We start from the raw sequence: 24737 nt of genomic DNA on the forward strand, positions 1-24737 counted from the left end.
ATGGCACACTTCAATTTGAATTAAACTGAAAAAGGTGAGATGTGCTGCAGATCTGGACCAAAACCCACAGCCAATCAATGACTAAGAGGCTCCGCGCACATCTGCGTCAGACACGCCTTCAGCGCAGATCCGTCCAAAAGCACCGGACAGAATAGCGCGGCACGCTACACCACCGGACAGCATAATGGAAGGCGGACGGTTCCCATTACAGTCATCAGTATCCATCCAGCGCCACGTGGTACAGTCACGGGACGGATCCAATTTTTGCATGGTTTCCGTTTTCCGTCTCCATGACTAAGGGTGCCTTCACACTGGCGTTTTTCACGCAATTTTGTTGCATTTTTTAATGATAAAGTCAATGTTAAAAAACCCGCGGCGATTATCAATGCATTTTTAAGATTAGAACGTCCGATTGACTTTTGTGTTAATAAAAATGCACCAAAATCGTGTGATTTAAAGAAAAAAAAAAAAGCGTAAGAGAACACAGATGCGCACATCTTAAAGCGACCAAATCCAGTGCAACGTTTATTCTGCCGCCGTGTATGTAGTCCTGGCTGCGCCCGTATATACTACCTAAATGTCTTTCCTAGTCCCTGGTACAGAAGTGCCGCTTAGATGCCAGCTTTGGGCATGCCTGGCAGATTGGCAGTCTGAAGACTGAGTGCAGCGTGACTCATCCGCAGCCATAAATCACTCTGACAGCAACCCCTCCGCTCAGAGGATAGAGCAATCACAGGAGGGTGAAGCGGATGTGCCCAAGTGATTAATGGGTTAATGGGGCACGGAAACAAGGCAATCATGACTCGACTGGCACACAGAAGTCACGAAGAAATATGGCAGCCGTACACAAGAGGGGAGGCGGTGCAGCGGCTGGATAATCTGCCGCATTTCCGCCAAAGCTGAGGCGAATGTTTGTACGGGAGCCGTGTAATCAGCTGGCGGACGACTGTACCACGACGGTTATGGAAGGCGTACCGGGGGGCAAATGTAGCAGTCCTCGGCAGCAGCTGACTATATAGGTGTTGGAGATGGCATCGGTGGGGTCCGTAAACACTGAACGCACACAGATCGGTAGCGAAAAGGGGCCGCCGAGCTCTGTGTGCGCAATACAGTCCCATCACCACTAGGGAGCATTTAGGACGTATTTACACGGGCGAGTTTGATATTGGTCTAAGGAACTCAATCAGTATCGCACACTTAGGACCCTCTCACACCACCGTCTGTGTTTTTACTGCGTATTTTGTGTAACCATCATGTGATCAGGGGTGGAGCATGTAAGTCACTCACTGGGGATGAAGGACCTTTGATGACGTCATCGTCATGTGATCAGGGGTGGAGCATGTAAGTCACTCACTGGGGATGAAGGACCTTCAATGACGTCATCGTCATGTGATCGGGTGTGGAGAATGTAAGTCACTCACTGGGGATGAAGGACCTTTGATGACGTCACCATCATGTAATCAGGGGTGGAGCATGTAACTCCCTCACTGGGATGAAGGACCTTTGATGATTTCACTGTCATATGATCGGGGGCGGAGTATGCAACTCCCTCACTGGGGATGAAGGACCTTTGATGATGTTACCGTCATGTGATCAGGGGCGAAGCATGCAACTCCCTCACTGGGGATGAAGGATCATTGATGACGTCACCATCATGTGATCAGGGGTGGAGCATGTAAGTCACTCACTGGGGATGAAGGACCTTTGATGATGTTACCGTCATGTGATCAGGGGCAGAGCATGTAACTCCTTTACTGGGATGAAGGACTTTTGATGACGTCACCGTCATGTGATCGGGGATGGAGCATGTTAGTCACTCACAAACCCACTCACTCAAGGGCAGGTTGTCGTCAGTAGTTTGATTCCGACTGTTGGCCTTGCAGCGTGTGCAGAAGCCAAGTCCTGACGTAGTCCAAAGCCTAATATAGCGCCCATTGCCACGATTTCTTCATATGACATCTGTGTACGACTTTGGAGTCATAGAGAAGTATAGCGGGACCGTAGACATAAGGCCATCTCTGGGGGTGCCGGTGGTCCGACCCCTTGCGTTGTGGCAATAAGCAAGGAAGTAAAGGCTCCAATACGCATAGAGTTGGGGGGGGGGGGGATCTCCAGTGCGTTGGGGAAGGGGGGGGGGATCTCCAGTGCGTTGGGGGGGGGGGGGGGATCCAGTGCGTTGGGGGGGGGGGACTCCAGTGCGTTGGGGGGGGGGGGGGGGGACTCCAGTGCGTTGGGGGGGGGGGGGGGACTCCAGTGCGTTGGGGGGGGGGGGGGACTCCAGTGCGTTGGGGGGGGGGGGGGGACTCCAGTGCGTTGGGGGGGGGGGACTCCAGTGCGTTGGGGGGGGGGGGGACTCCAGTGCGTTGGGGGGGGGGGGGACACTCCAGTGCGTTGGGGGGGGGGGGACACTCCAGTGCGTTGGGGGGGGGGGGGACACTCCAGTGCGTTGGGGGGGGGGACACACTCCAGTGCGTTGGGGGGGGGGGACACTCCAGTGCGTTGGGGGGGGGGGACACTCCAGTGCGTTGGGGGGGGGGGGACACTCCAGTGCGTTGGGGGGGGGGACTCCAGTGCGTTGGGGGGGGGGGGGGACTCCAGTGCGTTGGGGGGGGGGGGGGACTCCAGTGCGTTGGGGGGGGGGGACTCCAGTGCGTTGGGGGGGGGGGACTCCAGTGCGTTGGGGGGGGGGGGACTCCAGTGCGTTGGGGGGGGGGGACTCCAGTGCGTTGGGGGGGGGGGGGGACTCCAGTGCGTTGGGGGGGGGGGGGGGGGACTCCAGTGCGTTGGGGGGGGGGGGGACTCCAGTGCGTTGGGGGGGGGGGGGGACTCCAGTGCGTTGGGGGGGGGGGGGGACTCCAGTGCGTTGGGGGGGGGGGGGGACTCCAGTGCGTTGGGGGGGGGGGGGGACTCCAGTGCGTTGGGGGGGGGGGGACTCCAGTGCGTTGGGGGGGGGGGACTCCAGTGCGTTGGGGGGGGGGGACTCCAGTGCGTTGGGGGGGGGGGGGGGACTCCAGTGCGTTGGGGGGGGGGGGGGACTCCAGTGCGTTGGGGGGGGGGGGGACTCCAGTGCGTTGGGGGGGGGGGGACTCCAGTGCGTTGGGGGGGGGGGGGACTCCAGTGCGTTGGGGGGGGGGGGGACTCCAGTGCGTTGGGGGGGGGGGGACTCCAGTGCGTTGGGGGGGGGGACTCCAGTGCGTTGGGGGGGGGGGGACTCCAGTGCGTTGGGGGGGGGGGGACTCCAGTGCGTTGGGGGGGGGGGGACTCCAGTGCGTTGGGGGGGGGGGGACTCCAGTGCGTTGGGGGGGGGGGACTCCAGTGCGTTGGGGGGGGGGGGACTCCAGTGCGTTGGGGGGGGGGGGACTCCAGTGCGTTGGGGGGGGGGGGACTCCAGTGCGTTGGGGGGGGGACTCCAGTGCGTTGGGGGGGGGGACTCCAGTGCGTTGGGGGGGGGGGGGGGACTCCAGTGCGTTGGGGGGGGGGACTCCAGTGCGTTGGGGGGGGGGGACTCCAGTGCGTTGGGGGGGGGGGACTCCAGTGCGTTGGGGGGGGGGGGACTCCAGTGCGTTGGGGGGGGGGGACTCCAGTGCGTTGGGGGGGGGGGGGGACTCCAGTGCGTTGGGGGGGGGGGACTCCAGTGCGTTGGGGGGGGGGGGACTCCAGTGCGTTGGGGGGGGATCTCTAGTGTGTTGGGGGGGGATCTCTAGTGTGTTGGGGGGGGAGCTCTAGTGTGTTGGGGGGGATCTCTAGTGTGTTGGGGGGGGATCTCTAGTGTGTTGGGGGGGGGGATCTCTAGTGTGTTGGGGGGGGGATCTCTAGTGTGTTGGGGGGGGATCTCTAGTGTGTTGGGGGGGGGGGGATCTCTAGTGTGTTGGGGGGGGATCTCTAGTGTGTTGGGGGGGGGGATCTCTAGTGTGTTGGGGGGGAGCGGCTCTACCTTCCCCATGATGGATGAAATCAGGGCACAGGGACGGAGGAGGGCGAGTGTCGACCCCCGATCGTTTTACTCCCTGATGTATAAGCGGCCACCAGAACAGTCTCACCGGGGCTTACCTCCCTAAGCACAGGAGCGTTCGGATGAGCTAAGCATTCGCGTGTACAGGGCTGCTGGTGGAAACCGCCATCGGCCAAATAACCGTTCATCCGGCGGTGGCTGAAGACGTACGGGGGCCACAATCTGGCTCTAGACATCAGAGCGAAGAGGTTCTAGTGTGTTGGGGGGGGGGATCTCTAGTGTGTTGGGGGGGGGGATCTCTAGTGTGTTGGGGGGGGGGATCTCTAGTGTGTTGGGGGGGGGGATCTCTAGTGTGTTGGGGGGGGGATCTCTAGTGTGTTGGGGGGGGGATCTCTAGTGTGTTGGGGGGGGGGGATCTCTAGTGTGTTGGGGGGGGGGATCTCTAGTGTGTTGGGGGGGGGGATCTCTAGTGTGTTGGGGGGGGGGATCTCTAGTGTGTTGGGGGGGGGGGATCTCTAGTGTGTTGGGGGGGGGATCTCTAGTGTGTTGGGGGGGGGATCTCTAGTGTGTTGGGGGGGGGATCTCTAGTGTGTTGGGGGGGGGATCTCTAGTGTGTTGGGGGGGGATCTCTAGTGTGTTGGGGGGGGATCTCTAGTGTGTTGGGGGGGGATCTCTAGTGTGTTGGGGGGGGGGATCTCTAGTGTGTTGGGGGGGGGATCTCTAGTGTGTTGGGGGGGGGGATCTCTAGTGTGTTGGGGGGGGATCTCTAGTGTGTTGGGGGGGATCTCTAGTGTGTTGGGGGGGATCTCTAGTGTGTTGGGGGGGATCTCTAGTGTGTTGGGGGGGATCTCTAGTGTGTTGGGGGGGATCTCTAGTGTGTTGGGGGGGATCTCTAGTGTGTTGGGGGGGATCTCTAGTGTGTTGGGGGGGATCTCTAGTGTGTTGGGGGGGATCTCTAGTGTGTTGGGGGGGATCTCTAGTGTGTTGGGGGGGATCTCTAGTGTGTTGGGGGGGATCTCTAGTGTGTTGGGGGGGATCTCTAGTGTGTTGGGGGGGATCTCTAGTGTGTTGGGGGGGATCTCTAGTGTGTTGGGGGGGATCTCTAGTGTGTTGGGGGGGATCTCTAGTGTGTTGGGGGGGATCTCTAGTGTGTTGGGGGGGATCTCTAGTGTGTTGGGGGGGATCTCTAGTGTGTTGGGGGGGATCTCTAGTGTGTTGGGGGGGATCTCTAGTGTGTTGGGGGGGATCTCTAGTGTGTTGGGGGGGATCTCTAGTGTGTTGGGGGGGATCTCTAGTGTGTTGGGGGGGATCTCTAGTGTGTTGGGGGGGATCTCTAGTGTGTTGGGGGGGATCTCTAGTGTGTTGGGGGGGATCTCTAGTGTGTTGGGGGGGATCTCTAGTGTGTTGGGGGGGATCTCTAGTGTGTTGGGGGGGATCTCTAGTGTGTTGGGGGGGATCTCTAGTGTGTTGGGGGGGATCTCTAGTGTGTTGGGGGGGATCTCTAGTGTGTTGGGGGGATCTCTAGTGTGTTGGGGGGGATCTCTAGTGTGTTGGGGGGGATCTCTAGTGTGTTGGGGGGGATCTCTAGTGTGTTGGGGGGAATCTCTAGTGTGTTGGGGGGGATCTCTAGTGTGTTGGGGGGGGATCTCTAGTGTGTTGGGGGGGATCTCTAGTGTGTTGGGGGGGATCTCTAGTGTGTTGGGGGGGATCTCTAGTGTGTTGGGGGGGATCTCTAGTGTGTTGGGGGGGGATCTCTAGTGTGTTGGGGGGGGATCTCTAGTGTGTTGGGGGGGGATCTCTAGTGTGTTGGGGGGGATCTCTAGTGTGTTGGGGGGGATCTCTAGTGTGTTGGGGGGGATCTCTAGTGTGTTGGGGGGGATCTCTAGTGTGTTGGGGGGGGATCTCTAGTGTGTTGGGGGGGATCTCTAGTGTGTTGGGGGGGATCTCTAGTGTGTTGGGGGGGATCTCTAGTGTGTTGGGGGGGATCTCTAGTGTGTTGGGGGGGATCTCTAGTGTGTTGGGGGGGATCTCTAGTGTGTTGGGGGGGATCTCTAGTGTGTTGGGGGGGATCTCTAGTGTGTTGGGGGGGATCTCTAGTGTGTTGGGGGGGATCTCTAGTGTGTTGGGGGGATCTCTAGTGTGTTGGGGGGGATCTCTAGTGTGTTGGGGGGGATCTCTAGTGTGTTGGGGGGGATCTCTAGTGTGTTGGGGGGGATCTCTAGTGTGTTGGGGGGATCTCTAGTGTGTTGGGGGGGATCTCTAGTGTGTTGGGGGGGATCTCTAGTGTGTTGGGGGGGATCTCTAGTGTGTTGGGGGGGATCTCTAGTGTGTTGGGGGGGATCTCTAGTGTGTTGGGGGGGATCTCTAGTGTGTTGGGGGGGATCTCTAGTGTGTTGGGGGGGATCTCTAGTGTGTTGGGGGGGATCTCTAGTGTGTTGGGGGGATCTCTAGTGTGTTGGGGGGGATCTCTAGTGTGTTGGGGGGATCTCTAGTGTGTTGGGGGGGATCTCTAGTGTGTTGGGGGGGATCTCTAGTGTGTTGGGGGGGATCTCTAGTGTGTTGGGGGGGATCTCTAGTGTGTTGGGGGGGGATCTCTAGTGTGTTGGGGGGGATCTCTAGTGTGTTGGGGGGGATCTCTAGTGTGTTGGGGGGGGGGGATCTACTCTAGTGTGTTGGGGGGGATCTCTAGTGTGTTGGGGGGGATCTCTAGTGTGTTGGGGGGGATCTCTAGTGTGTTGGGGGGGATCTCTAGTGTGTTGGGGGGGATCTCTAGTGTGTTGGGGGGGATCTCTAGTGTGTTGGGGGGGATCTCTAGTGTGTTGGGGGGGATCTCTAGTGTGTTGGGGGGATCTCTAGTGTGTTGGGGGGGATCTCTAGTGTGTTGGGGGGATCTCTAGTGTGTTGGGGGGGATCTCTAGTGTGTTGGGGGGGATCTCTAGTGTGTTGGGGGGATCTCTAGTGTGTTGGGGGGATCTCTAGTGTGTTGGGGGGGATCTCTAGTGTGTTGGGGGGGATCTCTAGTGTGTTGGGGGGGATCTCTAGTGTGTTGGGGGGGATCTCTAGTGTGTTGGGGGGGATCTCTAGTGTGTTGGGGGGGATCTCTAGTGTGTTGGGGGGGATCTCTAGTGTGTTGGGGGGGATCTCTAGTGTGTTGGGGGGATCTCTAGTGTGTTGGGGGGGATCTCTAGTGTGTTGGGGGGGATCTCTAGTGTGTTGGGGGGGATCTCTAGTGTGTTGGGGGGGATCTCTAGTGTGTTGGGGGGGATCTCTAGTGTGTTGGGGGGGATCTCTAGTGTGTTGGGGGGGATCTCTAGTGTGTTGGGGGGGATCTCTAGTGTGTTGGGGGGGATCTCTAGTGTGTTGGGGGGGATCTCTAGTGTGTTGGGGGGGATCTCTAGTGTGTTGGGGGGGATCTCTAGTGTGTTGGGGGGGATCTCTAGTGTGTTGGGGGGGATCTCTAGTGTGTTGGGGGGGATCTCTAGTGTGTTGGGGGGGATCTCTAGTGTGTTGGGGGGGATCTCTAGTGTGTTGGGGGGATCTCTAGTGTGTTGGGGGGGATCTCTAGTGTGTTGGGGGGGATCTCTAGTGTGTTGGGGGGGATCTCTAGTGTGTTGGGGGGGATCTCTAGTGTGTTGGGGGGGATCTCTAGTGTGTTGGGGGGGGATCTCTAGTGTGTTGGGGGGGGATCTCTAGTGTGTTGGGGGGGGATCTCTAGTGTGTTGGGGGGGATCTCTAGTGTGTTGGGGGGGGATCTCTAGTGTGTTGGGGGGGGATCTCTAGTGTGTTGGGGGGGGATCTCTAGTGTGTTGGGGGGGGATCTCTAGTGTGTTGGGGGGGATCTCTAGTGTGTTGGGGGGGGATCTCTAGTGTGTTGGGGGGGATCTCTAGTGTGTTGGGGGGGGATCTCTAGTGTGTTGGGGGGGGATCTCTAGTGTGTTGGGGGGGGATCTCTAGTGTGTTGGGGGGGGATCTCTAGTGTGTTGGGGGGGGATCTCTAGTGTGTTGGGGGGGGATCTCTAGTGTGTTGGGGGGGGATCTCTAGTGTGTTGGGGGGGGATCTCTAGTGTGTTGGGGGGGATCTCTAGTGTGTTGGGGGGGGATCTCTAGTGTGTTGGGGGGGATCTCTAGTGTGTTGGGGGGGGATCTCTAGTGTGTTGGGGGGGATCTCTAGTGTGTTGGGGGGGGATCTCTAGTGTGTTGGGGGGGATCTCTAGTGTGTTGGGGGGGATCTCTAGTGTGTTGGGGGGGGATCTCTAGTGTGTTGGGGGGGATCTCTAGTGTGTTGGGGGGGATCTCTAGTGTGTTGGGGGGGGATCTCTAGTGTGTTGGGGGGGATCTCTAGTGTGTTGGGGGGGGATCTCTAGTGTGTTGGGGGGGGATCTCTAGTGTGTTGGGGGGGGATCTCTAGTGTGTTGGGGGGGATCTCTAGTGTGTTGGGGGGGGATCTCTAGTGTGTTGGGGGGGGATCTCTAGTGTGTTGGGGGGGATCTCTAGTGTGTTGGGGGGGGATCTCTAGTGTGTTGGGGGGGGATCTCTAGTGTGTTGGGGGGGGATCTCTAGTGTGTTGGGGGGGATCTCTAGTGTGTTGGGGGGGATCTCTAGTGTGTTGGGGGGGGATCTCTAGTGTGTTGGGGGGGATCTCTAGTGTGTTGGGGGGGGATCTCTAGTGTGTTGGGGGGGGATCTCTAGTGTGTTGGGGGGGGATCTCTAGTGTGTTGGGGGGGGATCTCTAGTGTGTTGGGGGGGGATCTCTAGTGTGTTGGGGGGGGATCTCTAGTGTGTTGGGGGGGGGATCTCTAGTGTGTTGGGGGGGGATCTCTAGTGTGTTGGGGGGGGATCTCTAGTGTGTTGGGGGGGGATCTCTAGTGTGTTGGGGGGGGATCTCTAGTGTGTTGGGGGGGGATCTCTAGTGTGTTGGGGGGGGATCTCTAGTGTGTTGGGGGGGGGATCTCTAGTGTGTTGGGGGGGGATCTCTAGTGTGTTGGGGGGGGGATCTCTAGTGTGTTGGGGGGGATCTCTAGTGTGTTGGGGGGGATCTCTAGTGTGTTGGGGGGGGATCTCTAGTGTGTTGGGGGGGGATCTCTAGTGTGTTGGGGGGGGATCTCTAGTGTGTTGGGGGGGGATCTCTAGTGTGTTGGGGGGGGATCTCTAGTGTGTTGGGGGGGGGATCTCTAGTGTGTTGGGGGGGGGATCTCTAGTGTGTTGGGGGGGGGATCTCTAGTGTGTTGGGGGGGGGATCTCTAGTGTGTTGGGGGGGGGATCTCTAGTGTGTTGGGGGGGGATCTCTAGTGTGTTGGGGGGGGGATCTCTAGTGTGTTGGGGGGGGGGATCTCTAGTGTGTTGGGGGGGGGATCTCTAGTGTGTTGGGGGGGGGATCTCTAGTGTGTTGGGGGGGGGATCTCTAGTGTGTTGGGGGGGGGATCTCTAGTGTGTTGGGGGGGGGATCTCTAGTGTGTTGGGGGGGGGATCTCTAGTGTGTTGGGGGGGGGATCTCTAGTGTGTTGGGGGGGGGATCTCTAGTGTGTTGGGGGGGGGATCTCTAGTGTGTTGGGGGGGGATCTCTAGTGTGTTGGGGGGGGGATCTCTAGTGTGTTGGGGGGGGGATCTCTAGTGTGTTGGGGGGGGGGATCTCTAGTGTGTTGGGGGGGGGGATCTCTAGTGTGTTGGGGGGGGGATCTCTAGTGTGTTGGGGGGGGGATCTCTAGTGTGTTGGGGGGGGGATCTCTAGTGTGTTGGGGGGGGGATCTCTAGTGTGTTGGGGGGGGGATCTCTAGTGTGTTGGGGGGGGGGATCTCTAGTGTGTTGGGGGGGGGATCTCTAGTGTGTTGGGGGGGGGGATCTCTAGTGTGTTGGGGGGGGGATCTCTAGTGTGTTGGGGGGGGGATCTCTAGTGTGTTGGGGGGGGGATCTCTAGTGTGTTGGGGGGGGGATCTCTAGTGTGTTGGGGGGGGGATCTCTAGTGTGTTGGGGGGGGGATCTCTAGTGTGTTGGGGGGGGGATCTCTAGTGTGTTGGGGGGGGGATCTCTAGTGTGTTGGGGGGGGATCTCTAGTGTGTTGGGGGGGGGATCTCTAGTGTGTTGGGGGGGGGGATCTCTAGTGTGTTGGGGGGGGGATCTCTAGTGTGTTGGGGGGGGATCTCTAGTGTGTTGGGGGGGGGATCTCTAGTGTGTTGGGGGGGGGATCTCTAGTGTGTTGGGGGGGGGATCTCTAGTGTGTTGGGGGGGGGATCTCTAGTGTGTTGGGGGGGGATCTCTAGTGTGTTGGGGGGGGGATCTCTAGTGTGTTGGGGGGGGGATCTCTAGTGTGTTGGGGGGGGGATCTCTAGTGTGTTGGGGGGGGGATCTCTAGTGTGTTGGGGGGGGGATCTCTAGTGTGTTGGGGGGGGGATCTCTAGTGTGTTGGGGGGGGGATCTCTAGTGTGTTGGGGGGGGGATCTCTAGTGTGTTGGGGGGGGATCTCTAGTGTGTTGGGGGGGGGATCTCTAGTGTGTTGGGGGGGGGATCTCTAGTGTGTTGGGGGGGGATCTCTAGTGTGTTGGGGGGGGGATCTCTAGTGTGTTGGGGGGGGGATCTCTAGTGTGTTGGGGGGGGATCTCTAGTGTGTTGGGGGGGGATCTCTAGTGTGTTGGGGGGGGGATCTCTAGTGTGTTGGGGGGGGGATCTCTAGTGTGTTGGGGGGGGGATCTCTAGTGTGTTGGGGGGGGGATCTCTAGTGTGTTGGGGGGGGGGATCTCTAGTGTGTTGGGGGGGGATCTCTAGTGTGTTGGGGGGGGATCTCTAGTGTGTTGGGGGGGGGATCTCTAGTGTGTTGGGGGGGGGGATCTCTAGTGTGTTGGGGGGGGGATCTCTAGTGTGTTGGGGGGGGATCTCTAGTGTGTTGGGGGGGGGATCTCTAGTGTGTTGGGGGGGGGATCTCTAGTGTGTTGGGGGGGGGATCTCTAGTGTGTTGGGGGGGGGATCTCTAGTGTGTTGGGGGGGGGGATCTCTAGTGTGTTGGGGGGGGGATCTCTAGTGTGTTGGGGGGGGGATCTCTAGTGTGTTGGGGGGGGGATCTCTAGTGTGTTGGGGGGGGGATCTCTAGTGTGTTGGGGGGGGGATCTCTAGTGTGTTGGGGGGGGATCTCTAGTGTGTTGGGGGGGGATCTCTAGTGTGTTGGGGGGGGGATCTCTAGTGTGTTGGGGGGGGGATCTCTAGTGTGTTGGGGGGGGGATCTCTAGTGTGTTGGGGGGGGGATCTCTAGTGTGTTGGGGGGGGATCTCTAGTGTGTTGGGGGGGGGGGATCTCTAGTGTGTTGGGGGGGGATCTCTAGTGTGTTGGGGGGGGGATCTCTAGTGTGTTGGGGGGGGGATCTCTAGTGTGTTGGGGGGGGGATCTCTAGTGTGTTGGGGGGGGGATCTCTAGTGTGTTGGGGGGGGATCTCTAGTGTGTTGGGGGGGGATCTCTAGTGTGTTGGGGGGGGGATCTCTAGTGTGTTGGGGGGGGGATCTCTAGTGTGTTGGGGGGGGGATCTCTAGTGTGTTGGGGGGGGGATCTCTAGTGTGTTGGGGGGGGGATCTCTAGTGTGTTGGGGGGGGATCTCTAGTGTGTTGGGGGGGGATCTCTAGTGTGTTGGGGGGGGGATCTCTAGTGTGTTGGGGGGGGATCTCTAGTGTGTTGGGGGGGGGATCTCTAGTGTGTTGGGGGGGGGATCTCTAGTGTGTTGGGGGGGATCTCTAGTGTGTTGGGGGGGGATCTCTAGTGTGTTGGGGGGGGATCTCTAGTGTGTTGGGGGGGGGATCTCTAGTGTGTTGGGGGGGGATCTCTAGTGTGTTGGGGGGGGATCTCTAGTGTGTTGGGGGGGGGATCTCTAGTGTGTTGGGGGGGGATCTCTAGTGTGTTGGGGGGGGATCTCTAGTGTGTTGGGGGGGGGATCTCTAGTGTGTTGGGGGGGGATCTCTAGTGTGTTGGGGGGGGATCTCTAGTGTGTTGGGGGGGGATCTCTAGTGTGTTGGGGGGGGGATCTCTAGTGTGTTGGGGGGGGATCTCTAGTGTGTTGGGGGGGGATCTCTAGTGTGTTGGGGGGGGATCTCTAGTGTGTTGGGGGGGGATCTCTAGTGTGTTGGGGGGGGATCTCTAGTGTGTTGGGGGGGGGATCTCTAGTGTGTTGGGGGGGGATCTCTAGTGTGTTGGGGGGGGGATCTCTAGTGTGTTGGGGGGGGATCTCTAGTGTGTTGGGGGGGGATCTCTAGTGTGTTGGGGGGGGATCTCTAGTGTGTTGGGGGGGGGATCTCTAGTGTGTTGGGGGGGGATCTCTAGTGTGTTGGGGGGGGGATCTCTAGTGTGTTGGGGGGGGATCTCTAGTGTGTTGGGGGGGGATCTCTAGTGTGTTGGGGGGGGATCTCTAGTGTGTTGGGGGGGGGATCTCTAGTGTGTTGGGGGGGGATCTCTAGTGTGTTGGGGGGGGATCTCTAGTGTGTTGGGGGGGGATCTCTAGTGTGTTGGGGGGGGATCTCTAGTGTGTTGGGGGGGGATCTCTAGTGTGTTGGGGGGGGATCTCTAGTGTGTTGGGGGGGGATCTCTAGTGTGTTGGGGGGGGATCTCTAGTGTGTTGGGGGGGGATCTCTAGTGTGTTGGGGGGGGGATCTCTAGTGTGTTGGGGGGGGGATCTCTAGTGTGTTGGGGGGGGGATCTCTAGTGTGTTGGGGGGGGGATCTCTAGTGTGTTGGGGGGGGGATCTCTAGTGTGTTGGGGGGGGGATCTCTAGTGTGTTGGGGGGGGGATCTCTAGTGTGTTGGGGGGGGGATCTCTAGTGTGTTGGGGGGGGATCTCTAGTGTGTTGGGGGGGGGATCTCTAGTGTGTTGGGGGGGGGATCTCTAGTGTGTTGGGGGGGGGATCTCTAGTGTGTTGGGGGGGGGATCTCTAGTGTGTTGGGGGGGGGATCTCTAGTGTGTTGGGGGGGGGATCTCTAGTGTGTTGGGGGGGGGATCTCTAGTGTGTTGGGGGGGGGATCTCTAGTGTGTTGGGGGGGGGATCTCTAGTGTGTTGGGGGGGGGATCTCTAGTGTGTTGGGGGGGGGATCTCTAGTGTGTTGGGGGGGGGATCTCTAGTGTGTTGGGGGGGGGATCTCTAGTGTGTTGGGGGGGGGATCTCTAGTGTGTTGGGGGGGGGATCTCTAGTGTGTTGGGGGGGGGATCTCTAGTGTGTTGGGGGGGGGATCTCTAGTGTGTTGGGGGGGGGATCTCTAGTGTGTTGGGGGGGGATCTCTAGTGTGTTGGGGGGGGATCTCTAGTGTGTTGGGGGGGGGATCTCTAGTGTGTTGGGGGGGGGATCTCTAGTGTGTTGGGGGGGGGATCTCTAGTGTGTTGGGGGGGGGATCTCTAGTGTGTTGGGGGGGGGATCTCTAGTGTGTTGGGGGGGGGATCTCTAGTGTGTTGGGGGGGGGATCTCTAGTGTGTTGGGGGGGGGATCTCTAGTGTGTTGGGGGGGGGATCTCTAGTGTGTTGGGGGGGGGATCTCTAGTGTGTTGGGGGGGGGATCTCTAGTGTGTTGGGGGGGGGATCTCTAGTGTGTTGGGGGGGGGATCTCTAGTGTGTTGGGGGGGGGATCTCTAGTGTGTTGGGGGGGGGATCTCTAGTGTGTTGGGGGGGGGATCTCTAGTGTGTTGGGGGGGGGATCTCTAGTGTGTTGGGGGGGGGATCTCTAGTGTGTTGGGGGGGGGATCTCTAGTGTGTTGGGGGGGGGATCTCTAGTGTGTTGGGGGGGGGATCTCTAGTGTGTTGGGGGGGGGATCTCTAGTGTGTTGGGGGGGGATCTCTAGTGTGTTGGGGGGGGGATCTCTAGTGTGTTGGGGGGGGATCTCTAGTGTGTTGGGGGGGGATCTCTAGTGTGTTGGGGGGGGATCTCTAGTGTGTTGGGGGGGGATCTCTAGTGTGTTGGGGGGGGGATCTCTAGTGTGTTGGGGGGGGGATCTCTAGTGTGTTGGGGGGGGATCTCTAGTGTGTTGGGGGGGGGATCTCTAGTGTGTTGGGGGGGGGATCTCTAGTGTGTTGGGGGGGGGATCTCTAGTGTGTTGGGGGGGGGATCTCTAGTGTGTTGGGGGGGGGATCTCTAGTGTGTTGGGGGGGGGATCTCTAGTGTGTTGGGGGGGGGATCTCTAGTGTGTTGGGGGGGGATCTCTAGTGTGTTGGGGGGGGATCTCTAGTGTGTTGGGGGGGGATCTCTAGTGTGTTGGGGGGGGATCTCTAGTGTGTTGGGGGGGGGATCTCTAGTGTGTTGGGGGGGGGATCTCTAGTGTGTTGGGGGGGGGATCTCTAGTGTGTTGGGGGGGGGATCTCTAGTGTGTTGGGGGGGGGATCTCTAGTGTGTTGGGGGGGGATCTCTAGTGTGTTGGGGGGGGATCTCTAGTGTGTTGGGGGGGGGATCTCTAGTGTGTTGGGGGGGGGATCTCTAGTGTGTTGGGGGGGGGATCTCTAGTGTGTTGGGGGGGGGATCTCTAGTGTGTTGGGGGGGGGATCTCTAGTGTGTTGGGGGGGGGATCTCTAGTGTGTTGGGGGGGGGATCTCTAGTGTGTTGGGGGGGGGATCTCTAGTGTGTTGGGGGGGGGATCTCTAGTGTGTTGGGGGGGGATCTCTAGTGTGTTGGGGGGGGGATCTCTAGTGTGTTGGGGGGGGGATCTCTAGTGTGTTGGGGGGGGGATCTCTAGTGTGTTGGGGGGGGGATCTCTAGTGTGTTGGGGGGGGGATCTCTAGTGTGTTGGGGGGGGGATCTCTAGTGTGTTGGGGGGGGGATCTCTAGTGTGTTGGGGGGGGATCTCTAGTGTGTTGGGGGGGGATCTCTAGTGTGTTGGGGGGGGATCTCTAGTGTGTTGGGGGGGGATCTCTAGTGTGTTGGGGGGGGGATCTCTAGTGTGTTGGGGGGGGGATCTCTAGTGTGTTGGGGGGGGGATCTCTAGTGTGTTGGGGGGGGGATCTCTAGTGTGTTGGGGGGGGGATCTCTAGTGTGTTGGGGGGGGGATCTCTAGTGTGTTGGGGGGGGGATCTCTAGTGTGTTGGGGGGGGGATCTCTAGTGTGTTGGGGGGGGGATCTCTAGTGTGTTGGGGGGGGATCTCTAGTGTGTTGGGGGGGGGATCTCTAGTGTGTTGGGGGGGGGATCTCTAGTGTGTTGGGGGGGGGATCTCTAGTGTGTTGGGGGGGGATCTCTAGTGTGTTGGGGGGGGGATCTCTAGTGTGTTGGGGGGGGGATCTCTAGTGTGTTGGGGGGGGGATCTCTAGTGTGTTGGGGGGGGGATCTCTAGTGTGTTGGGGGGGGGATCTCTAGTGTGTTGGGGGGGGGATCTCTAGTGTGTTGGGGGGGGGATCTCTAGTGTGTTGGGGGGGGGATCTCTAGTGTGTTGGGGGGGGATCTCTAGTGTGTTGGGGGGGGATCTCTAGTGTGTTGGGGGGGGATCTCTAGTGTGTTGGGGGGGGATCTCTAGTGTGTTGGGGGGGGATCTCTAGTGTGTTGGGGGGGGATCTCTAGTGTGTTGGGGGGGGATCTCTAGTGTGTTGGGGGGGGGATCTCTAGTGTGTTGGGGGGGGGATCTCTAGTGTGTTGGGGGGGGGATCTCTAGTGTGTTGGGGGGGGGATCTCTAGTGTGTTGGGGGGGGATCTCTAGTGTGTTGGGGGGGGATCTCTAGTGTGTTGGGGGGGGATCTCTAGTGTGTTGGGGGGGGGATCTCTAGTGTGTTGGGGGGGGGATCTCTAGTGTGTTGGGGGGGGGATCTCTAGTGTGTTGGGGGGGGATCTCTAGTGTGTTGGGGGGGGATCTCTAGTGTGTTGGGGGGGGATCTCTAGTGTGTTGGGGGGGGATCTCTAGTGTGTTGGGGGGGGATCTCTAGTGTGTTGGGGGGGGATCTCTAGTGTGTTGGGGGGGGATCTCTAGTGTGTTGGGGGGGGGATCTCTAGTGTGTTGGGGGGGGATCTCTAGTGTGTTGGGGGGGGATCTCTAGTGTGTTGGGGGGGGGATCTCTAGTGTGTTGGGGGGGGATCTCTAGTGTGTTGGGGGGGGATCTCTAGTGTGTTGGGGGGGGATCTCTAGTGTGTTGGGGGGGGATCTCTAGTGTGTTGGGGGGGGATCTCTAGTGTGTTGGGGGGGGATCTCTAGTGTGTTGGGGGGGGATCTCTAGTGTGTTGGGGGGGGATCTCTAGTGTGTTGGGGGGGGATCTCTAGTGTGTTGGGGGGGGATCTCTAGTGTGTTGGGGGGGGATCTCTAGTGTGTTGGGGGGGGATCTCTAGTGTGTTGGGGGGGGATCTCTAGTGTGTTGGGGGGGGATCTCTAGTGTGTTGGGGGGGGATCTCTAGTGTGTTGGGGGGGGATCTCTAGTGTGTTGGGGGGGGATCTCTAGTGTGTTGGGGGGGGGATCTCTAGTGTGTTGGGGGGGGGGATCTCTAGTGTGTTGGGGGGGGGATCTCTAGTGTGTTGGGGGGGGGGATCTCTAGTGTGTTGGGGGGGGGATCTCTAGTGTGTTGGGGGGGGGATCTCTAGTGTGTTGGGGGGGGGATCTCTAGTGTGTTGGGGGGGGATCTCTAGTGTGTTGGGGGGGGGATCTCTAGTGTGTTGGGGGGGGGATCTCTAGTGTGTTGGGGGGGGGATCTCTAGTGTGTTGGGGGGGGGATCTCTAGTGTGTTGGGGGGGGGATCTCTAGTGTGTTGGGGGGGGGATCTCTAGTGTGTTGGGGGGGGGATCTCTAGTGTGTTGGGGGGGGATCTCTAGTGTGTTGGGGGGGGATCTCTAGTGTGTTGGGGGGGGATCTCTAGTGTGTTGGGGGGGGGATCTCTAGTGTGTTGGGGGGGGGGATCTCTAGTGTGTTGGGGGGGGGATCTCTAGTGTGTTGGGGGGGGGATCTCTAGTGTGTTGGGGGGGGATCTCTAGTGTGTTGGGGGGGGATCTCTAGTGTGTTGGGGGGGGATCTCTAGTGTGTTGGGGGGGGATCTCTAGTGTGTTGGGGGGGGATCTCTAGTGTGTTGGGGGGGGATCTCTAGTGTGTTGGGGGGGGGATCTCTAGTGTGTTGGGGGGGGGATCTCTAGTGTGTTGGGGGGGGGATCTCTAGTGTGTTGGGGGGGGGATCTCTAGTGTGTTGGGGGGGGGATCTCTAGTGTGTTGGGGGGGGGATCTCTAGTGTGTTGGGGGGGGGATCTCTAGTGTGTTGGGGGGGGGATCTCTAGTGTGTTGGGGGGGGATCTCTAGTGTGTTGGGGGGGGATCTCTAGTGTGTTGGGGGGGGATCTCTAGTGTGTTGGGGGGGGATCTCTAGTGTGTTGGGGGGGGATCTCTAGTGTGTTGGGGGGGGGATCTCTAGTGTGTTGGGGGGGGGATCTCTAGTGTGTTGGGGGGGGGATCTCTAGTGTGTTGGGGGGGGGATCTCTAGTGTGTTGGGGGGGGGATCTCTAGTGTGTTGGGGGGGGGATCTCTAGTGTGTTGGGGGGGGGATCTCTAGTGTGTTGGGGGGGGGATCTCTAGTGTGTTGGGGGGGGGATCTCTAGTGTGTTGGGGGGGGGATCTCTAGTGTGTTGGGGGGGGGATCTCTAGTGTGTTGGGGGGGGGATCTCTAGTGTGTTGGGGGGGGGATCTCTAGTGTGTTGGGGGGGGGATCTCTAGTGTGTTGGGGGGGGGATCTCTAGTGTGTTGGGGGGGGGATCTCTAGTGTGTTGGGGGGGGGATCTCTAGTGTGTTGGGGGGGGGATCTCTAGTGTGTTGGGGGGGGGATCTCTAGTGTGTTGGGGGGGGGATCTCTAGTGTGTTGGGGGGGGGATCTCTAGTGTGTTGGGGGGGGGATCTCTAGTGTGTTGGGGGGGGGATCTCTAGTGTGTTGGGGGGGGGATCTCTAGTGTGTTGGGGGGGGGATCTCTAGTGTGTTGGGGGGGGGATCTCTAGTGTGTTGGGGGGGGGATCTCTAGTGTGTTGGGGGGGGGATCTCTAGTGTGTTGGGGGGGGGATCTCTAGTGTGTTGGGGGGGGGATCTCTAGTGTGTTGGGGGGGGGATCTCTAGTGTGTTGGGGGGGGGGATCTCTAGTGTGTTGGGGGGGGGATCTCTAGTGTGTTGGGGGGGGGATCTCTAGTGTGTTGGGGGGGGGATCTCTAGTGTGTTGGGGGGGGGATCTCTAGTGTGTTGGGGGGGGGATCTCTAGTGTGTTGGGGGGGGGATCTCTAGTGTGTTGGGGGGGGGATCTCTAGTGTGTTGGGGGGGGGATCTCTAGTGTGTTGGGGGGGGGATCTCTAGTGTGTTGGGGGGGGGATCTCTAGTGTGTTGGGGGGGGGGATCTCTAGTGTGTTGGGGGGGGGATCTCTAGTGTGTTGGGGGGGGGATCTCTAGTGTGTTGGGGGGGGATCTCTAGTGTGTTGGGGGGGGGATCTCTAGTGTGTTGGGGGGGGGGATCTCTAGTGTGTTGGGGGGGGGGATCTCTAGTGTGTTGGGGGGGGGATCTCTAGTGTGTTGGGGGGGGGATCTCTAGTGTGTTGGGGGGGGGGATCTCTAGTGTGTTGGGGGGGGGATCTCTAGTGTGTTGGGGGGGGGGGGGATCTCTAGTGTGTTGGGGGGGGGATCTCTAGTGTGTTGGGGGGGGGGATCTCTAGTGTGTTGGGGGGGGGGATCTCTAGTGTGTTGGGGGGGGGGATCTCTAGTGTGTTGGGGGGGGATCTCTAGTGTGTTGGGGGGGGGATCTCTAGTGTGTTGGGGGGGGGGATCTCTAGTGTGTTGGGGGGGGGGATCTCTAGTGTGTTGGGGGGGGGATCTCTAGTGTGTTGGGGGGGGGGATCTCTAGTGTGTTGGGGGGGGGATCTCTAGTGTGTTGGGGGGGGGGATCTCTAGTGTGTTGGGGGGGGGGATCTCTAGTGTGTTGGGGGGGGGATCTCTAGTGTGTTGGGGGGGGGGGATCTCTAGTGTGTTGGGGGGGGGATCTCTAGTGTGTTGGGGGGGGGGATCTCTAGTGTGTTGGGGGGGGGGATCTCTAGTGTGTTGGGGGGGGGGATCTCTAGTGTGTTGGGGGGGGGATCTCTAGTGTGTTGGGGGGGGATCTCTAGTGTGTTGGGGGGGGGATCTCTAGTGTGTTGGGGGGGGGATCTCTAGTGTGTTGGGGGGGGGGATCTCTAGTGTGTTGGGGGGGGGATCTCTAGTGTGTTGGGGGGGGGATCTCTAGTGTGTTGGGGGGGGGATCTCTAGTGTGTTGGGGGGGGGATCTCTAGTGTGTTGGGGGGGGGATCTCTAGTGTGTTGGGGGGGGGGGGGATCTCTAGTGTGTTGGGGGGGGGATCTCTAGTGTGTTGGGGGGGGGGATCTCTAGTGTGTTGGGGGGGGGGATCTCTAGTGTGTTGGGGGGGGATCTCTAGTGTGTTGGGGGGGGGATCTCTAGTGTGTTGGGGGGGGGGATCTCTAGTGTGTTGGGGGGGGGGGATCTCTAGTGTGTTGGGGGGGGGATCTCTAGTGTGTTGGGGGGGGGATCTCTAGTGTGTTGGGGGGGGGATCTCTAGTGTGTTGGGGGGGGGGGGATCTCTAGTGTGTTGGGGGGGGGGATCTCTAGTGTGTTGGGGGGGGGGATCTCTAGTGTGTTGGGGGGGGAGCGGCTCTACCTTCCCCATGATGGATGAAATCAGGGCACAGGGACGGAGGAGGGCGAGTGTCGACCCCCGATCGTTTTACTCCCTGATGTATAAGCGGCCACCAGAACAGTCTCACCGGGGCTTACCTCCCTAAGCACAGGAGCGTTCGGATGAGCTAAGCATTCGCGTGTACAGGGCTGCTGGTGGAAACCGCCATCGGCCAAATAACCGTTCATCCGGCGGTGGCTGAAGACGTACGGGGGCCACAATCTGGCTCTAGACATCAGAGCGAAGAGGTTCAGCGTGTGCGCCCCCTATGATGAAACCGAGCCCCAGGCCGGCCTCACAGGACCAGAAGGTAAAACGCTACGTAAAAAGTGCCGCTGTTTACCGACCTGTGGAGTTGCGCATCACCGCGTACCTCAGGCACGCCGCCCCGCACCGGCTGCCTCTCTTAACTATCATCTATGTAGCGCAAAACCGCCGCACACGTAATGCCGTCCGTTCAGCTCTGAATGCCCCCATAGAGAACAACAGGGCTCTATCACACGCAATAAAACCGCACCCGCCGCGTTACTGCTTACACGCAATGAATATAAGCGAGTGTGCGCAGGGCAAAGGCAATCAGCGCAACCGGAAAACCCCGCAGCGCGTCTTATTGTTGGGCTTACAGACTGAAATCACCAGGCTCGCATGAATAAGCAGGAGGGCTGCGTACTCGGGGGATTGCTTTCCCAACGCCGATAGGTTAAAATCCGCAAGAAATCAGCGCTCTTGTGTATTCACGGACCATAAATCTGCGGTGTGAACGAGCTCTCCTGGGCCTTGTAGTCCCCCATCCGCCGGCACATAGAGCGGCCGGTCGCCCCGCGGTCACATCTCATTGTTCCCAAAGAGTTTGGGGTAAAACTGCAACCTGTGAAAGCGCTGAGAACACAACGGCGGGCAGCGCCTGCGGGGGAACTTCATATAAGGGGTTAACCATTTCCGTCATGTCGGATCCTTCCAGGCAGCCAGAACATTCCAGAACGGTGGTCATGTGACGCTCGTCACTACCCCTCCCCCAGAAGGCCCTGCAGCTGCCGCCTCCCCCTCCAGAATGGACCAGTCTAACAGTCCTGAGGCATGCTGGGACTTGTAGCTCCCGCAGCAGCACTGTGAGTCCACTTCCCAGCATGCACCTCTCCCTCCTACGGGGGCTCCCGCACAGCCCGCTGGGGGCACCTACCCTCCACCACTCCGCACAGGAACCTCCTGCTCGGCGACGTCTCGGTCTCCGTGTCGGTGTCCTCTCCTGCAGCCACAGGGGGCGCTAGCTCCGGCACCAGGGGGTTGGGGTTCGGCTCCTTGTCCGGCTCGGAGATAACGGCCGCCGCCGCCTGTCCGTCCTTCTGCACCATCCTGTCAGCTTCCTGCCTGGGACTCAGTGCGCAGGCGCAGGAACCGGATGGAACCAGTCGCCTCAGAGACGGGAAAACAACAAAACCCACCCCGCGGGGCTGAGCGCTCAGGAGGACACCCGCCGCTACCGCTGCTCCGCCGGCCCTCTTCCCGCTCCGCGCACCCTGGTTTACTTCGCTGACAGAAACCGACAACGGATAGAGCGAGCCGCCGACCGTCTTCACCCCCAGAGTCTGTTTACTTCACGCTGCGCATGCGCCCGAACCTGCGGCGTAATGTCAGAGGGCGGAGCCGCGCCCAGGCGACTGACAGGACTGCGCCAGGCACTGCGGCGTGACGTCAGGAGGCGGGAAACTCCGTCAGGTCTGCCCTCCCACGTGACCAGTGCCAGCCAGTCGCGGACCTCTGACGTCAAAGGGCGGTGACGGTTAACTGTATCCGTGCTGGAAGAGTTTGTAACTCAGTAGGAGACGGGTCTTTTAGGGCCGGAGGATTCCGGCTGGGAAATAGTTAAAGTAGGCGTGGCTTTCTTATTCAATACTTGAGCTCTGAGCACAAAAGTGCAATTGAGAGTAAAACCCTAAAGGAGGAGCTGTGACCATCCGGGGCTACGAGATGATGGAGGAGAAAGGACTGAAGTTTGTACCATAAATGAGGGGTGACATATGGCGATGAACGATTCCTTTAACCCCTTGAGAACATTCTGGATTTTTTTTTTGTTTTCTCCTCCCCACGTAAAAAAAAACAAAAAACTTTTTTTTCTATTTTTTTCAGTCCTATCGTCACTTTTTGGGGCACAAGTAAAATTTTTCAATTACGGTACCATATAATGTACTGAAAAACGTAAAAGCGCGCATCGGCACAACTTTTTTTGCGCTATGAAGAATGCTGTTTCGGCGTACTCCACTGTACCTTTTCTGTTCAAGAGGCGGGCGGCGAACAAATGCACTGATTGAAATGGCTAATTACGTGTTCCTTTCTCCATTGGCTTTCTGCACCCCGTTACCATCTATTGGGATCTTTGGTGCGCAAATACGCAGAAAGATACTTTTTTTTTTTGCACAATCAAATTGCGCTCACAAAATACGGAAATGTGATTTAAAGCACTGAATTCAATGGCTTCTAGTCACTGCGGGTTGCGTGCACAGATTTTGCGCGCACAAATACGCCCATGTGAAACCAGCCTAAGGGGAGCAACGGCAAAACAAATGGAATTGCACTGTGAGAAAAGCTATACCCAGGACTGCGTCGGTAACAAGAGGTCATCCGCTGCGTCTAGAAGAAAGCAGGTTTCATCACCAACATAGAAAAGGGTTCTTTACTGTAAGAGCAGTGAGACTGTGGAACTCTCTGCCTGAGGAAGTGGTGATGGCAAAATCCATAGAAGAGTTTAAAAGGGGACTTGATGTCTTTCTGGAGAGGAAGGATATTACAGGATATAAATCTTAGGTAATTGTTAATCCGGGTATACAGGCAGGTAGGAACTATTAGGGGTTGATCCAGGGAACAGTCTGATTGCCATTAGGGAGTCGGGAAGGAATGTTTCCCCCCAAAAGGGCTAATTGGCTTCTGCTCTTGGGGTTTTTGCCTTCCTCTGGATCAACACAGGAGGATAGACAGGCTGGACTAGATGGACAATGTCTTCATTCGGCCTTACAAACTATGCTACTATAATCCTTTCTACCCTCCGTCTCGTCTTATAACCGCTCTTCTCTGTCTTTCCTAAGCACAGGTCCAGATATTCTGATTGTTTCTATCCCAGGAATGCGAGGCCGTTTACTGAGGTCTCATGAGAATCGTCTCCCATTGGCCCGAGAGAAGCCCTGCCTCTGTCCTTCCCTGAGGTTGTGATTGTTCCTCTTCACTGGCCAATGAGGGCACTCCTGTCGCGCTTTCAGATCCGTGTCAAAGAATCCGACAGACGGTATGTTTTTGGGTAAGAGATCTGTATGTAAATGGTGAACTGGTGTCCAGACTGTGACCGGTTCACACCACACACAAAGGGAAATGTTTGAGCGTTTTTGTCCCTGTAAATGTGCCTGATCTTCAGTCTCCCACGAAGGATACCAGCTAGAGATGAGCGAGTATACTCGGTAAAGGCAATTGCTCGAGCGAGCAGTGCCTTTACCGATTACCTTCCGGCGCGGGGGAGCGGTGAGTAGCGGCTGTCAGCAGGAGGGAGCGGGGGGGAGAGAGGGAGAGAGAGATCTCCCCTCCGTTCCGGTCTGCCCCGCAGCTCCCTGCCCGCCGCCGGCACCCGAACGTTTCATCTCGAGCGGGCAGGTACTCTCTAATACCAGCTGAATCGACGGCACTTGTGGCAGAAAGTCTACAGTAGCCATTCAACGAATCAGAGAGCTGGAGGTGCTTGGTAAATAATTGTGTATATTGCTGTTTAAGGACAGTGAAGTTTGCTGTGTGACCAATGCTGTCCATCACGGTTTAATGAGCACTAAATCTATGTGATATGTTGGTTTACAAATCGTTAAAAAGTTAGTTTTTTTTGGTTTCCTGGTGGAAGAATCACTTCTGGGGTGGCGTGGGGAGTTCTTTCTTCAGCCAGAGAGATGCTGATATCCTTTTGATTCACCCCCTTTCGACATTTCTGAGGCGGGGGCCAATGAGTTCTGCTCATTGTCCGAGGTGTAATAATAATAATCTTTTTTTTGTATAGCGCCAACTTATTCCGCAGCTCCTTTAAAACAAAAGGTAACATTGATGATACAACAGTTACTTGTAGCATTCAATTAGTAATAAACCATAGGGGTAGGAGGCCGGCACCAAGGAGGAGGTGATGCAGAAGCTACGGGGGGAAGGAGATGTACACGGTAGGCCAAGTGGAGAATGTGGGGTGCCGTAGGTAGACAATAGCCCAGGCGTTTAGTGGGAGGAGGGGCATGATGAGGGGGGATTTTGATCAGGAGATTTGACATGCTTTTTTGAAGAGGTGCGTCTTTAGGGTGCGTCTGAAGGTCTGCGCGTCGGGAATTGTCTGGATGTTTTGGGGTAGCGCGTTCCAGAGGATTGATGCAGCTCTAGAGAGGTCCTGGAATGTAAGTCTTTGAGGTTTGTATTAGAAGGGTGTTTAGTCTGAATGTGTTAGCAGAGCGGAGCGCGCGGGATGGGTGATGTATGGACAGGAGGGAAGCGATGTACGGTGGCGCGGTGCAATGTAGAGCTTTGTGGGTGAGGGTGATGAGTTTGAATTGAGATCTGTAGTGCATGGGCAGCGACTGGCACAGTGCAGAGGTGTCTTGAAAAGCGTGGATAGGAAGTGGAGCCTAGCAGCCGCATTTCATTTGGATTGTAGAGGGGAGACTCTGGTGTGAGGAAGGCCGATGGGCAGCGAGTTGCAGTAGTTACGTCGGGAATGGATGTGTCCGTGGTGAGAGTTGCCAGATAAGAGTTGTAGTACTACTAACTTGTTTGCATGGAACGTTATGCAACTCGTGTGTGTGTGTGTGTGTGTGTGTGTGTGTGTGTGTGTGTGTGTGTAGCGTGGTGATCGCTGGGGGACTATACAGGTATCTTTATTTGGTGTCCACGTAAAAGATGCAAACACATTCGTGGAGGTCGAGCGCCGGCTTAAAGGGGTTGTCCCGCGCCGAAACAGGTTTTTTTTTTTTTTTTTCAATAGGCCCCCCGTTCGGCGCAGGACAACCCCAAGGGATGTGTTAAGAAAAAAACCGTTTAGTACTTACCCGAATCCCCGCGCTGCGGCGACTTCTTCCTTACCTTAGCAAGATGGCCGCCGGGATCTTCACCCACGATGCACCGCGGGTCTTCTCCCATGGTGCACCGTGGGCTCTGTGCGGTCCATTGCCGATTC

At 58.4% G+C, this 24737-nt stretch overlaps 1 protein-coding gene across 1 annotated transcript in view; it reads right to left on the bottom strand.

Annotated features, from left to right (window-relative positions):
- The window catches only part of OGA (O-GlcNAcase), a 55825-nt gene extending 34647 nt beyond the window's left edge, over positions 1-21178 (bottom strand). The window contains exon 1 of the mRNA XM_066601318.1: positions 20736-21178. Coding sequence (XP_066457415.1) covers positions 20736-20907 — 172 coding nt within the window. The 5' untranslated portion in view covers positions 20908-21178. The remainder of the gene's footprint in view (positions 1-20735) is intronic.
- Between the last annotated feature and the right edge of the window lie 3559 nt (positions 21179-24737).

This window comes from Eleutherodactylus coqui, chromosome 4, assembly GCF_035609145.1.
Source record: "Eleutherodactylus coqui strain aEleCoq1 chromosome 4, aEleCoq1.hap1, whole genome shotgun sequence".
NCBI classification, from domain to species: domain Eukaryota; kingdom Metazoa; phylum Chordata; class Amphibia; order Anura; family Eleutherodactylidae; genus Eleutherodactylus; species Eleutherodactylus coqui.